The following is a 15,890-nucleotide window of genomic DNA, read 5'->3' as shown; positions in this document are numbered from 1 at the left end:
ACCTAATGCAGCCAAAAATAAATAAATAAAATAAATACATTTAAAAAAATAAAAGAATAAAGAGATGAGATTGACAAACATGAATCATTTTTTCAAAAATGTGATCTATATGGGGGAGAATGATTAATGCATTTCTTTGTTTGCTTTTCCAACTACACAAGACAGAGCCCCCATGGAAAAAGTACACAGCGATGGGTTCATGTGGTGGATGCATGCTTGCACGCTAGTCTTCCCCCATCACCTGCAGTGGCTCCTTTTCTGCGATCCTCTTCGCAGTTCACTGCATCCAACCGGGACAGACATTAAAGTAAAATTAAGTATGAACTGCATTGTGACCTGGGAAATCCACACAACTCTAACCCATCTACTTCCCTTCTTTCTGTAAATGACATTACTCAAGTAACTTTTAAAAAATTCAAAGTGTTGATCATCATCTTCTTTTTAAGAGTTGTGATTAGTACCCCTAATTTCATTATACATTTTCTTACTTATGGTATTTGAATATGTTCCATAATAAGCTATAAATGTAAAGCTGTCCCCGAAAATTTCCCTCAAACACCTATAAAAGTTTTATACTCCCCTTTGCTGCTTAGATGAGTTTACAGCTTACCTTTTCCTTCTCTTTACGACCATGATCATTTTTCTTTGGATCACAGTCAATAGTCTACAAAAATGAGTCACCATATTTGCACCAATCTCTACACTCCCAGAGCCTCCCATTTTTTTTTTTAGTTCTTGTTTCTTCTTTCTTTCCTCATGTCACTTATATTATCCCTGCTGTAGGAATTTACTTAATCTTTGTATTATTATCTACTATTGGAATAAAGCCTATTAATTTCTGAGTTTACCATCAAAACCAAAGATGGAATCATCCTCCCACTGTTAGAATCAGTTGATAGTCCTAACATTTAAAAAACATGTCTTTAGATATTCAGCATCTGGATTTTTCTTACCTAGTCAAAATAAATTTGTTAGGGGTATTTACATTTGCATAACTGACATGAAAGGAGTTTAATAAACGTGTAAACTTTGCGAATTTAGTGCCTCAACTGTTAGTGTGAGGAAATGCTAACACTTTTATTAAACAGTTCCTAGAAGTGAATGTATGAATGTATTGAAAGAAGGTAGAAAAATTACACGTGCACTTAAGTACTTCTGGCAGGGATATCTCCACCAAAAAAAAAAACAAAAACAAAATGGTGCACATATAGAAACAAAAATGGTGCACATATAGAAATTCAAGGAAGCAAATATCAAAATGAAGAAGACTTTTTTTTCTATTCAGTGGGGAGAAGAGAGTGAATTAATTATTCAGGTATTATGCCTATAATGGAGTTAGTCATTGAAATATATTAATGTGGGTTTTTTCCCTTTCCACATTTGTGTCTGTAGTGGGTATTTGCCAGAATGGTGGCAATATGACTTCCTATGTCTATGGACATCCCCATATCATAGTCCTTTCTCCCAAAGTAGAGTCCTGAGTCCATCTCCAACCTGTCATTGTCATATGGCTTAGATTGAACCAATCAAACTACCGCTACAAGTTTGGATTTGGAAGAGATTAATATGCAGATAGAAGGCTCCACATGGAATCCATGTTTTGGGAGAATTTTATGATTGTGGACAAAAGCCATGGAGTTTGTTTTTAGTTAACTGACTTTATTTTTAAGGTCAGTTTTAGTTTCACAGCAAAATTGAGCAGAAAGTACAGAGTCCCCATATATCCCCTTGCCCCACACACATGTATAGCCTCCCCCTATCATCATCCCACACCAGAGGGGTCCATTTGTTCCACTGATGAACCTACATTGACACATCGTCACCCAAAGTCCACAGTTTCCATTAGGACACAATCTCTGTGCTTTCCATTCTATGGGTTTTGACAAATGTACCCACCCTTTACAGCTTCATACAGAATAGTTTTACCACCCCAAAACTCACCTGTGCTCCACCTATTCATCCCTCCCTCAGTCTAATTTCCGGAAACCACCACTCTTTACTGCCTCCATAGTTTGCCTTTTCCAAAATGCCATATAATTAAAATCATATATTATGTAGTCTTTTCACATTGACTTCTTGCACTTAATAGTATATTTTTAAGTTCCTTCCATGTCTTTTGTGACTTGATTGCTCATTTCTCTTTACTACTGAATAATATTTCATTGTATGGGTGCAGCAGAGTTTATTTATCCAGTCTCCTGTCGAAGGACATCTTGGTTGCAAGGACATCTTGGTTTGGGCAATTTTGAAAAAAAGCTATTACAACATCCATGTGCAGGTTGTGTGTGAGCATATGTTTTCAACTCATTTGGGCACATTCCAAGGATAGCAAGTGATGGATCATATGGCAAGACTATGTTTAGCTTTGTGAGGGACTGCCAAACTATTCATAAGTGGCTGCGCCACTTTGCATTCCCACCAATAATGAATGAGAATTCCTGTTGCTCCAAATCCTTGCCTTCATTTGGTGTTGTTAGTGTTTTCAATTTTTACCATTGTAATAGGTGTGTAGTGGTATGTCATTATTATTTTAATTTGCAATTTCCTGATGAGGTATGATATTGAGCATCTCTTCCTTTGTTTATTTTCCATCTGTATATCTCCTTTGGTGAGGTATTTGTTAAAATCTTTTGCCTGGGTTCTTTAGTCAAGTTGTTTGTTTTCTTATCGTTGAGTTCTAAGAGCTCTATGCATGCTTTGGGTAACAGTCCTTTATCAGATATGTCTTTTGAAAGTATTTTCTCCTAACCTGTGGCTTATCTTCTCCTTCTCTTGACAGTCTTTCACAGAACAGAAGTTTATAATTTTAATGAGCTCCAACTTAATTTTTTCTCTTAAGGAGCAGACCTTTGGTTTTATACCTAAAGCAAAAATAACCTCCAAACACAAGGGCATCTAGATTTTCTCCTATGTCATGTTCTAGACGTTTCATAATTTTGTGTTTTACACTTGGCCTATGATACATTTTGAGTTAATTTTTCTTGAAACGTGTAAGGTCTGTGTCTAGATTTTTTTTTTTTTTTTGCTTGTGGATACCCAGTTGTTCCAGAACTATTTATTGAAAAGATTATCCCTTCTCCCACCATACCCACTCTAAGAAGAGTTGTACATTACCACTCTCTTTCCTGAGGCTGAGATATCACAGAAAGTCACTATTTGAGATCAGGCTCAGTTTCTTAATAACTGTGTGCTCTTAGCCAAGACAATCAATCTCTCTGTGGCTCAGTTTTCTTACCATTTAAATTTCAGTGACAGTTTTAGACTCGCTGTATTCTTACATCTAATATCTACGAACAAATATAATACTCTACAAGTATTACAATCACAGTGGAAGAATTTCCTAGCGAAGAGAGAAACATGTGACGTCTTTCTTCAAACTAGCTAAGGATGCATCTTTCATTTCCTATTTAATAATCGTAACTCATACTTATATATAAATTCAGAAAAATTTTAGAGAACATTCTTGGTATAATTCTCCCCTTCTCTCTGTTATTTCTATTTCTTGATCATGTCCATATTATTACCTATTTCAAATGCTGTACTGCAATTGGTTTTCTTACATCATAGTGTCATCTGCTGGATTGTGAGTTCCTGGAGAACAGAAGTGGTGTTTTAATTATCTTGACATATACTAAGCTTAACAAGCTGCCTGTCTTATAGCAAGTACTCAAAACTATTTGCTGAATTGAACCTCCTGTTAATAAAGTTTATTTTCTGTTATACATAATTTTAGAAATATGAAAGTATAGAATGAAGGATATAATGTAATTTGTTATTCCTCCCATTCATCCCCAGAATATTAATTGACCCCCTCCCACTGTTCTGTGCTAGGCAAGGGGACCTGGTGTCACACAAGCAGCTTCCAGTCTAAATACAGGATTGGGGTGAGGGAAGCACAGACAGGCAAAGGAGTCATTTCAATATAAATTGGTAAGATTTAGGTTAAAGTTAAGTATAAGATGCCACAGAAGCACAAAAGAGGGGTTGCAGTCACTAAAAATACAAATTAATATTGTAAGATCTCTTCTTCTTAGATTATTTCATTGAATTGAATTGAAGTCCAAAAGACCACAGGGTTATTGTTAGTAGACTCAGGTCCTACCTAAGTGATTCAAAACATCCAGTCAGTTAGTTAAAAGTTATGTGCACTATTTGGTTGAAACCTCTTAGCCTTACCTAGCTCCCTTAGATAATGTGATAACAAGATATGTATACCTATATTCTTCCACATATATTATTATCTTTTGAAAACCTCTAGAGTTTGGAAGACATTTGGGAAACTCAAGTACATGTTCAGTCAGGAAACTTTCCTTTCATCTTCTGTGACTTTGCTAGGTCTCACCCCTCATAAAACAAGTGTTTTCTTCTTAGTGTTTCATTTAAGACCAGCTTTGAACATTATTGTAGGCAAATATCAATGAGAAAAGACAGATGACACCACCCTTTGCTAGGAGGCACTGTGTTAATCATTTCCTCTCTGGTTCACTAGTTGGATGACTAGAAGTAAGCTGATTCCAACAAGCTGCCCTCAGTTACCCTCTGAAAATACTTGACATTGCTGACTCTCCCCTTAGGACTAGTAAAACAGTCCTTTCTCTTCCCTTGAAACTATCTAGGTTTGATCATCTCTTAACTATTTAAAATCACATAGAAGTGGATGTATACATCATCAGCTACTTGGATAGTAGAGTCATACACATGAATCAAATTAGCAACTTAATAAGAACAGGGGGGCATGAGTCTGGGGTGCTAAGTGACCAGGTGAAGTAATGTTAATTAAAACGTTACTGCAAATTGTGATCACATTCAAAAAATGTTCCAGGTGACAGTGTCTGGAATGTTAAAATCTTACTGGCAAAACAAAAAAGCATGACTTGTATGATAACTAGAGTAGTGACAGTTATGGAAATCACAGAAAGGCGGTGAGATCATTGCCCAGTTTGAGGAGAATTGATTTTTGTTGGAATAAAGTATCTTTCCATCAAAAGTCTAATCTTTGCTACTTTGGCAAATGAAAGAACTCGCAAGTTGTATTTTTTTTTTCTTTCTTTTAAGGAGATCAAATGAGACACAGAGGTATGAGAATTTGCTCCAGATCAAACTTGAATGAAGCTAATTTTTGAGTAGTGAACCCTCAGAATGGGACCCCAATAGTGGTTGGATCATTTTCTCCTTTATTCCATAAAGATAGAACTCCATTATGAAGACAGGTTGAAATAGATTTTAAATTGTCATTGTCACAGTTGTCACCTATAACTCATGTGTAGAGAACCATTTTGCACTAGAACCTAAAAATGATGAATATATCTTTCATCGCTGATAAACACTGACCAAAATCTCTCCCATCATGGATACCATCAACGAAGTACAGTTAGGACAGAAATAGAACACAAATGATGTATTATTTTTCCCAATATGTAATGAATAAACTTTGGGACTGTTCTTAATAATAAACATGTATTAATTAGAGCATCTAAATGAATATGAAAGACATAAAAATATTAAAACAATAATTTGACTCATGCAGCACTTTTATAAAAGGTGAATATAATGTAATTAGTCCATGAGCTTTAAAGGGAAATGAGCTGCCTGGCTAGTGAGGGGACAAGACGCCAGAGGGTCACTACCCACTCAGGGTCACAGCTGTACTGCTGGATTGCTGGGCTCCTGTAGGCTTGGTCTGGCTCACATTTCTCCTGGTGGACTTTATTGTTCGGACTGCTTTTTTCACCCATTCAACTTGTGGATCAGCACAGACTTTAAGGCCACGTCTGGTAATAAATCTGCAATGCAAAGAAAAAATAGACAAAGTTAGTCACATCCTCAAAGCCTTGGGACCAGAAGTTAAGATCAGATCATATATAAGAGATCTTGTGCAGAAATGACTGGACAAAACAGTCTTTCAGATTCAGGAGAACATAAATGAAAATCTTTCCTCTGCAATCTATTTTCCCATAAAGGAGAAATAGCTCCAGGTAATACCCAGATCCCTGGCTCAGCATAAATTGCAGGCTCCTTTTCTCATCATTGCTACCAGGTGATGTAATTAAACTGGACATTTGAGGTCATCTAGTCCAATTATTACATATCATCTTCTTTTTCAAATTTAAACACACTCATCTTATTTTCTGGACAAAAGGTAATTGCTTTATCATATTTTGGGAGGTAAAGTTGCAATTGTGTGTTGGGAAGAGTTGCTGTTCTGAAGATGAGATCCTAGAAAGAGAATGGTACCATGTAGGCTAGTTGTTGACACTATTCCTCGAGATATGGCAACTGATAAAATATGGCACTCTACTCCAGCCCACCATAAGGGCAGAGAAAGGCAGGGAAGGGGAAGGATGGGAAGGGAGGCATCCCACACCAGTGTGTCTCTACGGTCAAATCCTGATCTGAACCAGCCAGCTCTAAACCTAACCTTCGGGACTGAGCATATTATTCATCTGGTTCCCAGTTAGATTCTTCTGCTAAGATAAAGCAGAAAGGAGGGTGATAGTCTTCACTTGTTGCCAATTTTTTGTCATAAACATTGTTTGGGGCTACATAAAGACATGGTTCATATGGAAAAACAGAAAAACTATTGGCTACGTTGAGGTTTTCCTCCTTGCTGACATTTTTCCTGAGGAGGGCAGCATTTCTATATATCTGTGTTCCATCAAGCCCAGATTTGGGGGAGAGCAACTCACATCACTGCTTTCATGGGGCCCTCCTTGATGGTGTAGGTCTTGATTTTTTTAATTGGCAGTTGCTGGGTAGTCAGACTCACACAGATGGTCTTTTCTAGAACTTCACTCCCCACACCTAGGAAAGAAAACCATGTAAATAAAAATAAAATATAATTTCTAATACTATAAATAAACCAACAAAGAGTGACATGATAAAGAATAATTTGGGAAAGGAACACTAAATATGGGAGAGGTAGCTCATTTTTGACTGAATAAATAAAGGCATTCTCATTTTAAATGGTAAAATGTAAAATATGTGAAAGAAGTAGTTCATAAAGTACTCCTCCTCAATAGAAATGGTCCAGGGGATTAAACTTTTTATGTGTAGAGAACATCTTACATTAGAGAAGGGAAAATTACTTGGAAGAGTGAATAATAGTAAGGGTTTTCTAAAATCTAAAAAGGGTTTCTAAGTGCTGATTTCCTCCTAAGTTGAAGAGATTGGTATTTGCTTCTCAAGGAAGCAAATATTCTCAGAGACTATTTCTTAGAGAAATATTCAGCAAAAAAGCATCTAAAATAATAGCTGATGATGACAAAGTTTGAGCTACAGTGTTGCTGATATCAGAAGTCTTTCTATAAACATGAAACTGAGCAGAAGGTATTCACTGACATTGCTCTTCATCTCTCCTTCTTTCCATCACACAATATCCAGCCTGTACATTCTTAACCCTCTACATTTGCCTATTTATTTATTTACTTATTTTTTATTTTTTGCCAATTTATTTCTAATGCTGAACTATCTCTGAATCCAATGAAAGAGGGAAATACCCAAGTGTCTACAGTCTTCCTCAGTCTTCTTTCCCCTACCCATACATGGGTTTCCACCAAATGGCAGAATATTGTCTCAGAAAAATGCCAGCCAGCCATGGTTAAGACAACATTTGGCCTAAACTTTTTGTTTCATCAATATTTTTTTATTTGGGGCACAATTTCAGGGAGTTCCAGACATTGCCATCTCTATTTACGGACACCCTTGGCATCCACGATCAGGTTCAGATATTCTAGTCTAAGTAATAAGTCTACGGATCAGGAAGTTGAAAGGACAGTTAACTGAAACGTTAATTACACCCAAAGGATATTCTCTCTTGTTGCCAGAGCCACAAGGAGAAATACACTCCAACCAGCTGGGAAAAAATGATCCTTTAAGAAATATGTGTAGAATGCTCAGGTAAGTCTCAGTGTAGTGAAGTCTCATCTGGGTATGTCTTGTAGGTTTATTTGATTGTATATAAGACGTTGATATTTGTTCGCACTTATGGTCTCTTATAAACTCAAGAAATTGATCATCAGTGGGAACAACATTCATAGAAGTAATAATAGACTCTCCTACACACTTAAAGGTAATATTGATTTCCTGGGTATGAAGGTTGAGCTACCAGTCATTTTTGTTTTCATAGGAAACATTGATTTCCTTCAGAACATACACCCTCTAGCTCATTCCCACATTGTGAACTGTCAAAATCTGGAGAATTTTCAAGATCAATACTAAACAGGCAAAAGCTTCAAAGTCGTCATCAGCATTCCACAGCGAACATTAATCAAGAAGTTAGGACTTGTGTGGAAACCTGATAAGTGATTATAAGATTTATTTCATTTTAATCCCTGGTAAGCGTATCGGTTATAACATTCTTCTTATAGATAAGTAAGCATAGGCACAGAGAGGTGAAGAAATTTACCCCAAATCGCCCAATTGTGAAAACTAGGAGCCCAGATTGTGACCAAGTTCTATCTTCAAAATCTACAAAGTCTCCTAGAGTCAAATTATTCCCATTTTCACTAGGGAAGTCTGAGGCTAAGCTGGGAGAAAGTTTACTGCAGTGAAAGCTTGAGTCAAAACGAAAATGTGTGGCCACTGCCTGCATACATAGATGCTCCTTATCTCATAAATAAGCTTTTGACTTACCTTCCACAGTGTATGCGGCGAGACAGCAGATCCCGAGGAAGGCCAGGATGAGAAGTCTCATGGCTGAGGTCCTGATGAGCTGTGCAGCGAGAGGCTGAGGAACTGATCCTTTCAGTCTCTTTTATTCCTCCAGTGATCAGCGCACTTCCTGTGGTGAGAGGGCGCTTTCGAGGTGGGTGTGGAATCATGGAAAGTCTTTGCAATACTGATGCTTTCTTTGGTTGAAAAAATAAGTTCCTTTGTCCCCACTCATACTAACCCAACACCTTGTGGCCTTTTCTCTTCCTCCTGTGGTTAACGTGTCCGTGAAACCAAATATGTGCACAGAAGAAACATAGTTGTCTCATCTCCTGCCACCAGTCTAAATTCAAACCTTCCACTGCACACATGCCCCAAGGCCATGCCAGTGTCATGGCCCAGCACAGGGACAGTGTAAAGGAAACAAGGTGGAGTGGTCCCTGTGGTCCATCTCCCCCACCTGCCTCATGTAACATCAGCTGTGACATGAGGCTTCCACCACTGTTGATCCTAAGCCCAGTGATGCCTTAGGGAGGTGAAGGGATGCTGTTGCCTCCCTGAGCTCCTCACTCCTCTGCCTTAATCTTATTTCTCTCCTCTGCCCTCATTCAAGTGATCCCCTTTCTTTACACCAGCCTCCCCACATACCCAAGAAACACTTCAATAATGATGATTGGAGCCTGTCTATATGCACAGGTTTGCCTTATTTTAACTTAATACATACCTTTTTAAAAGATTTTGAAAAGTTGTCCTCAGAAAAACTTTATTTTGGAAAAAAGAAAAAGGAAATTATCTATAATCTTACCATTCTGTTTTCATTTTTAATGTTTTTCAATGAGTATCTATCGGTATATATATGTTTGCAGAGTTGAGACAATTATAAAGACTATTTTTACATCTATGTATATATGCTGCCATGTTTCTTCATAGTCTTCATGTTTCTACTCTAAATAAACACATGCACAGGCACTTAAACCATCCCCTTATAACTTATTTTTATATAAACCACATCTGTAAGGTAAATTTTGATTAATTACACTGAATCTTTTGCTTTTAATCACCAGACGTAGGATGACTAGGCAAAATCATATGATCATCTTTATAACTCTTGCTACATATTGACATATATACTTCCCAAAATGTAATTTCCATTTGCAATTCTTCCAGCAGGGTTTCAGTGTATCGGCTACAATACAATCTATCTGGCACTCAATTTGTTGTTCTTGGTTTTTGTCTTGTTTTATTTAACGTAAGTATCTATAAAATGCATTTATTAATTATGTATGTAGCTAAAAGGTTTTGTCATTACCATTCAGGGATATGAAAATAACATTCTGATTAAATATATGTATAGCTAAAAGGTTTTGCCATTGCTAGTAAGGATATGAAAACTAATTTCCTACATTTCTATAGAAATTATAGGTTAACCTCTAAGATGCTTTTCATTAATGGCATTTAATTTTCCACCCAGATTTTACTCAGATATTCAAATAGCTTTTTAGTTATCTCCACGTGGCTACATTGTCAGTTCTTAAACTTTGAACACATCTTTCTACTCAAAATGCTTCTCCTCCTATTACTCTTTGACATCGAATAATGTGTTATCTACGATTCAATTTCCAAATACAGATTACTTGGGTCATCTTAGACTCATTGCTAGCTACCCATATGTTGTTCTCAACCAAGCTGGACTAAGTATACCTTCAAAGTAGCTCTTCTGTATGTCTTCTCCTTTCTCGCCACAATGCTCAAGGCAAGACCCCATCACTCCTTGTTAGGACTACTGCAGTATACCAACTGATTCCCCAGGCTTGGGTCTCCTCTCTTTCCAACTATTTTCCACAGCATTGCCAGAGTAATCATTCTAAAGTCTTGATCTAATCAGGTTGTTTTCCTGCTGAGAACCTCTTTGCTAATTCCCATTGCCTACAGGATTCATTCATTGTCATATGTAAAGGTGTTCAAGATATAACACTGCTTCTTTTAAGACTCATTTTCCACCACTCATGCACATGCTCCAAAACCTCTAGCCTTAATAAATGTCTGTGCAGTCAACCAAATGGGCCATCCTCTCTTCTACTCCCAATATATTGCCTCCATTTTCTGGAATGCCCATCCTAGCTCCTTACATAATTATTTGTAAACTCATCCTCTTTCTACAAGTTTTCCTGAATTCTCCAGATACAATTAAGTTGTGCCATCTTCTATGCTCTCTTGGAACTTTCTAGCCACCACTGTTCTATCACTAATTTCATTTTTATTCTCCTACTCAATTACATTTCTGCATCTCCCACTAGATGCCAGGCTGCTTGAGAGCAGGTATTTGCCTCAGTGCTGTCTGGGTCTCTGGCACTAGCAGAAAGTTTGCTATATAGTGGACGCTCACCAAATGGTTTTTGAATAAATGAATTTTTCAAAAGACCAACATTATAATATTGTACATTAAGTAAAGGATGAACATCTAAAAACATAAAGCCAGAAGACTATGCCTATGTCTTCCTCTCCTGTTTATAGTCAAATAGACAAACTGACCAATGGCTGAATTTTTACTTAGCATATTGAAATGGAATTTCTTACACTCTAAGAATGAATTATTCATTTCAATTGTTCAAAGCATGCGCTACAGTCTCTAATGGAGAAGAACTAAGTAACCAACAAAAAAGTAGAAACCTATTGCAAAATGGGCATAATCTGCTAATGTGGACGTTGATTGACAATCAGTTGAAAGATATTAGAACAAATTTTTCTCATCCTTGACTCCTCTCTTTCTCTTACATGCCACACCCAATCTGTCAGAAAATACTGTTGTCTCTCTGTCCTCAAAATACAATCTAAACCATTCTCATCACCCCAAGAGACCCAACTCCAAGCCACCCTCACTTCTCATCTGGATTAACAGATTCATGCAACAGCCTCCTAACTGATTTTCCTAATTCCTCCCTTATTTGCTTTTGATCAATTTACCACCCTGACAAAGGTAATCATTTCAAAATGTAAGTAATATGTTACTTCTCTGCTCAAAAATCCTTCAATGGAGCACATTTTCATGAGTGAACAACAAAGTCTTTTTTTTTTTTTTTTTTTTTTTTTGCACAGGCTCCGGATATGCAGGCTCAGCGGCCATGGCTCACAGGCCCAGCCGCTCCACAGCATGTGGGATCTTCCTGGACCAGGGCACAAACCCGCGTCCCCTGCATCGGCAGGCGGACTCTCAACCACTGCGTCACCAGGGAAGCCCCTCTTTTTTTTTTTTCTAAGTATTATTTAATATATTTAGATGCTTTGCTCTATGTTAATCACTTGACCCTAGAGTAAAGGTTAAAGGGCAAAAGTATTAAAAATTAATATAGCTACCATAATTTGTTAATGATATACAATATAAAAAAGAGGAAAATTAAGGCATCAAAAACATAAAATGGAGTGGGGATTAAAATGGATAGAGTTTTTACATGCATACAACGTTATGTTGTCATAGTAGGCTGCTATATTTGTCAGATGTTTATGTAAGCCTCACAATAACCACAAAGCAAAAACAGTATATACACAGAAGAAAAGAGACAGAGATCAAAGCATATTACTATAGAAAATCATCAATTCACAAATAAATTCAGCTACAGAGGAAAAAAGAAACAAGGAGACCACAAAATAACTAGAAAACAATTGAGATGGTATTGGTAAGTCCTTAATTATCACTAATTACTTTAACTGTAAATGGATTAAATTCCCCAATCAAAAGGCCTAAAGTGACTAATTGGGTTTTTAAAAAAGACCCAAGTACATACTGCCTACAGAGACTCACTTCATTGTTAAGGACACAAATCAGCTCAGAGTAAAGGGATGGAAGAAGATATCCCATGAAAATGGAAACCAAAAGAGAGCAAGGCTAGCTATACTTATATTTAGACAAAATAGACTTAGGTCAAAAACCATAACAACGTGACAAAGAATGTTATTTGTCTAGAATGTAAAGACTGTAAATATATACAGTCTTAACAAGGGTTTACATGTACCTCCATGACCTATGCTCTCATCTCCCATTTACTCTCTGACATCATCTCCTGCTACTCTTCCCCACTTCTTTCTCCACTGCAGTCACAATGACTTCCCTGGTGTTTCTCAGACATGTCAGCATGCTCCTGCCTTCAAGTCTTTTCACTTGCTGTTTACTTCGCCTGGTATTTTCTTCCCCCAGACATAAGCATGGTTCAGTCCCTTACCACCTTCAAGTTTTTGTTCAAATACTGCTTTCTTATTGTGGCTTTCCTGACCACGCAATTTAAAAGTGCACACACATACCAATTCTGGTATCACTTGATTTCTCTTTGCTGCTCTACTTTCATTCATAGTACCTAGCACCTTCTAATATAACAATAATTTACTTTTTTATTATCCATCTTTTTCCTGGAATTGTTTGCCTTTTTCATTTCATCAGAGTCTAGGACAATGCCTGGCATAAAGAAGGTGCTGAATTAATATATACATTCTAAATGTAAATATATAAGAATGCATAAGTGTATGAGTGTGTGAGAAGTCATATGATCACATAAAATATTTGTACCTGCAAAGACTAGTACTCTGGAAGATCAGTACCATTTATATATGTGTGACCACAGAGTGGAATGGTAGAATTTTTTTTGAAGGAAAAAATTCTTTTTTGAGGGAAGAAAGTATAAGCATGAAGGGTGAAAGTAAGAAAATTCAATATATTTTCTCTTTTCTTTTTACTGTATGGTCTGAATATTTTGATTCATCTGAAAAGAAAATTAATTCATATTTTATCATATGTAATATGTAATTCACATAAAAATTTCTTCTTCTGTAGAATGAATGTTTGTATAATATTCCATTTTTCTATTGGATAATTTATTTTCTTATTGATGTGTATGATCTCTTTATGTATTTCCATACTAATTCTTTGTCTTTTATACATGTTGCAAATATTTTCTCTCAGTTGGTAGCTTATCTTTTCACTTCCTTTATGATGTCTCTGATGGGCAAAAAAATATTAATACCAATGTAATCAAATTTATCTATATTTTATTCTATGGTTAGTACATTTGTGCTTTAATAAATTATTTTCTTCCCCAAAGTCAACAAAACTTACTCCACAGAAAGTTTTAAAGTCATGTATTTGACACTTAAATTTTTAACATTTCTAGTGGTTATTTCTGTCTGTAGTGTGAGATAGAGATCCAAATGCATTTTTTTTCTCTTTAGATAACTGAATTTTCTAGCTCTGGTTTTGAATAGTTCTTCCTTTACCCATGCTACCTGTCACATATTAAAGTTCCACATACATGTGCACCTCTTTCAAATTCTCTGTTGCGTTGGTAAATCTGTCTATCCTAGACTCATACCATTCTATTACTATTTAATTACTATAGGCTTATAATTTAACCTTAATTTCTAGTAGGGAAAACCCCCTTTCCTTAATCTTTTTCTTCAGAAGTGTCTTGGCTTAAGCTCACTGGTGATCATGAAAATGTAAATCAAACCACAGTGTGATCCCACTTTATTCCCATTCAAATGGCCAAATTAAGTCTAATAGTACTACTGTGATGGCAGGGATATGGAACAACATGAATTACTCATGGCATTAGAAATTGGTACAACACTTTGAATAGCAGTTTGGCATCATTGTGTAAAGCTACACATTTGCATATCCTGAAGCTCCAGAAATTCCACTCCTAGATGTATACTTAGAGAATATCAAAAGGAAGGGGCACATAGATAGGAGTTATTTGAAATGCTCAAGTTATCTGAAATGTTAAGTTGGAGGTAGGTTACTAGTGGAACATTACACAACTTAATTAATTGTATAAAAGAAGGTCATATGTAGACCAATGATGGTAACCTATAATTCCATAACTCAGATTGGACTAACTGCTATAACAAGCAAACAAAACTCTCACTGCCATAACACCAGAAAAAAAAAAGTTTACCATTCACTCACACAAAAGTCAGTGCGGAAGTGCCTAGCAAGTTGTCTTTCTTAAGGGCTCTTCTCCAAAATGTGACTCAGGCATCTAGTATGCTTGTACCTTTGAGCAAAACTAACCCTTACAGTCTGGGAGTCCTTTTCTTCCAGCTTCAGAAAGGAAATGAAACAACACAAAAAAGCACACCTACTCTTAATTACTTTGATCTGGAACTGAAATTTTTTTCTTTGGTCACATTTCACTTGTAAGAACCGGTTATCTGGTCCCATCCTAGAAGCAAGGACAGAGGGGAAGAATAGGGTGCATCTGGGAAATGTGATCTAGATCTGTGTTTGGAAAGAAGAGCAGTTAAGGTCTAGTATGCCCTGCCTCAGCCATACAAGTAGCTAAGGACTCAACGGCATTAACCATTTATGAATAACAATATTATAAATTAAGTGGAATTATTATCTATACTTTATAGATGAGAAAATTGAGGCTAGGAGAAGTTAAGTAATCCACTCACAATCCCAAAGCTTAGTGATAACAGAGTGAAGATTCAAACTCAGATCTGCCAGATGTCAAGGCCTAAGCTTTTAAACAGTGTGCTAGGCTGTCAGATATTCTCTAATGCACTTACAGTTCCCTATTGATAGTCTCTAGGTTATTTCCTTTCTAAACCCCAGACCACACAGCAACAAGGATAGACATGTTCTCCTTCTCAATGGTGAAAAACTGATACCATTTCCACTAAGATCAGGAACAAGATAAGGTTGCCCACTCTCACCACTATTATTCAACATAGTTTTGGAAGTTTTAGCCACAGCAATCAGAGACGAGAAAGAAATAAAAGGAATTCAAATTGAAAAAGAAGAAGTAAAACTGTCACTGTTTGCAGATGGCATGATATTATACATAGAGAATCCTAAAGATATTACCAGAAAACTACTAGAGCTAATCAATGAATTTGGTAAAGTAGCAGGATACAAAATTAATGCACAGAAATCTCTTGCATTCCTATACACTAGTGATGAAAAATTTGAAAGAGGAATTAAGGAAACACTCCCATTTACCATTGCAACAAAAAGAATAAAATACCTAGGAATAAACCTACCTAAGGAGACAAAAAACCTGTATGCAGAAAACTACAAGATGAAAGAAATTAAAGAAGATACAAACAGATGGAGAGATACACCATGTTCTTGGATTGGAAGAATCAACATTGTGAAAATGACTATACTACCCAAAGCAATCTGCAGATTCAGTGCTATCCCTATCAAACTACCAATGGCATTTTTCACAGAACTAGAACAAAAAATTTCT

At 36.4% G+C, this 15,890-nt stretch overlaps 1 protein-coding gene across 1 annotated transcript; it reads right to left on the bottom strand.

Moving 5' to 3' along the window:
• Positions 1–5,544: 5,544 nt before the first annotated feature.
• LOC309825712 (lymphotactin-like) lies at positions 5,545–8,707 on the bottom strand. Its single transcript, XM_082659359.1, has 3 exons — positions 8,632–8,707; positions 6,687–6,801; positions 5,545–5,783 (listed from the first exon to the last, which is right to left on the bottom strand). The coding sequence occupies exons 1-3, from the start codon at positions 8,690–8,692 to the stop codon at positions 5,624–5,626; spliced, it is 336 nt and encodes a 111-aa protein (XP_082515485.1). The 5' UTR covers positions 8,693–8,707; the 3' UTR covers positions 5,545–5,623.
• Between the last annotated feature and the right edge of the window lie 7,183 nt (positions 8,708–15,890).

The sequence above is a fragment of the Grampus griseus genome (assembly GCF_964374135.1).
Source record: "Grampus griseus genome assembly, chromosome: 1".
NCBI classification, from domain to species: Eukaryota; Metazoa; Chordata; class Mammalia; order Artiodactyla; family Delphinidae; genus Grampus; species Grampus griseus.
The sequence above is the reverse complement of the archived record's forward strand: the minus strand, read 5'-3'. Positions and strand labels throughout refer to the sequence as shown.

Excerpts from the sequence above, each read along its gene's own strand:
- LOC309825712 (XM_082659359.1), bottom strand. The coding sequence starts at position 8,692 with ATGAGACTTCTCATCCTGGCCTTCCTCGGGATCTGCTGTCTCGCCGCA. Across the intron at positions 6,802-8,631 it reads CGCCGCATACACTGTGGAAG|GTGTGGGGAGTGAAGTTCTA; the intron begins GTAAGTCAAAAG and ends TTTCTTTCCTAG. Across the intron at positions 5,784-6,686 it reads GGCCCCATGAAAGCAGTGAT|ATTTATTACCAGACGTGGCC; the intron begins GTGAGTTGCTCT and ends TTTGCATTGCAG.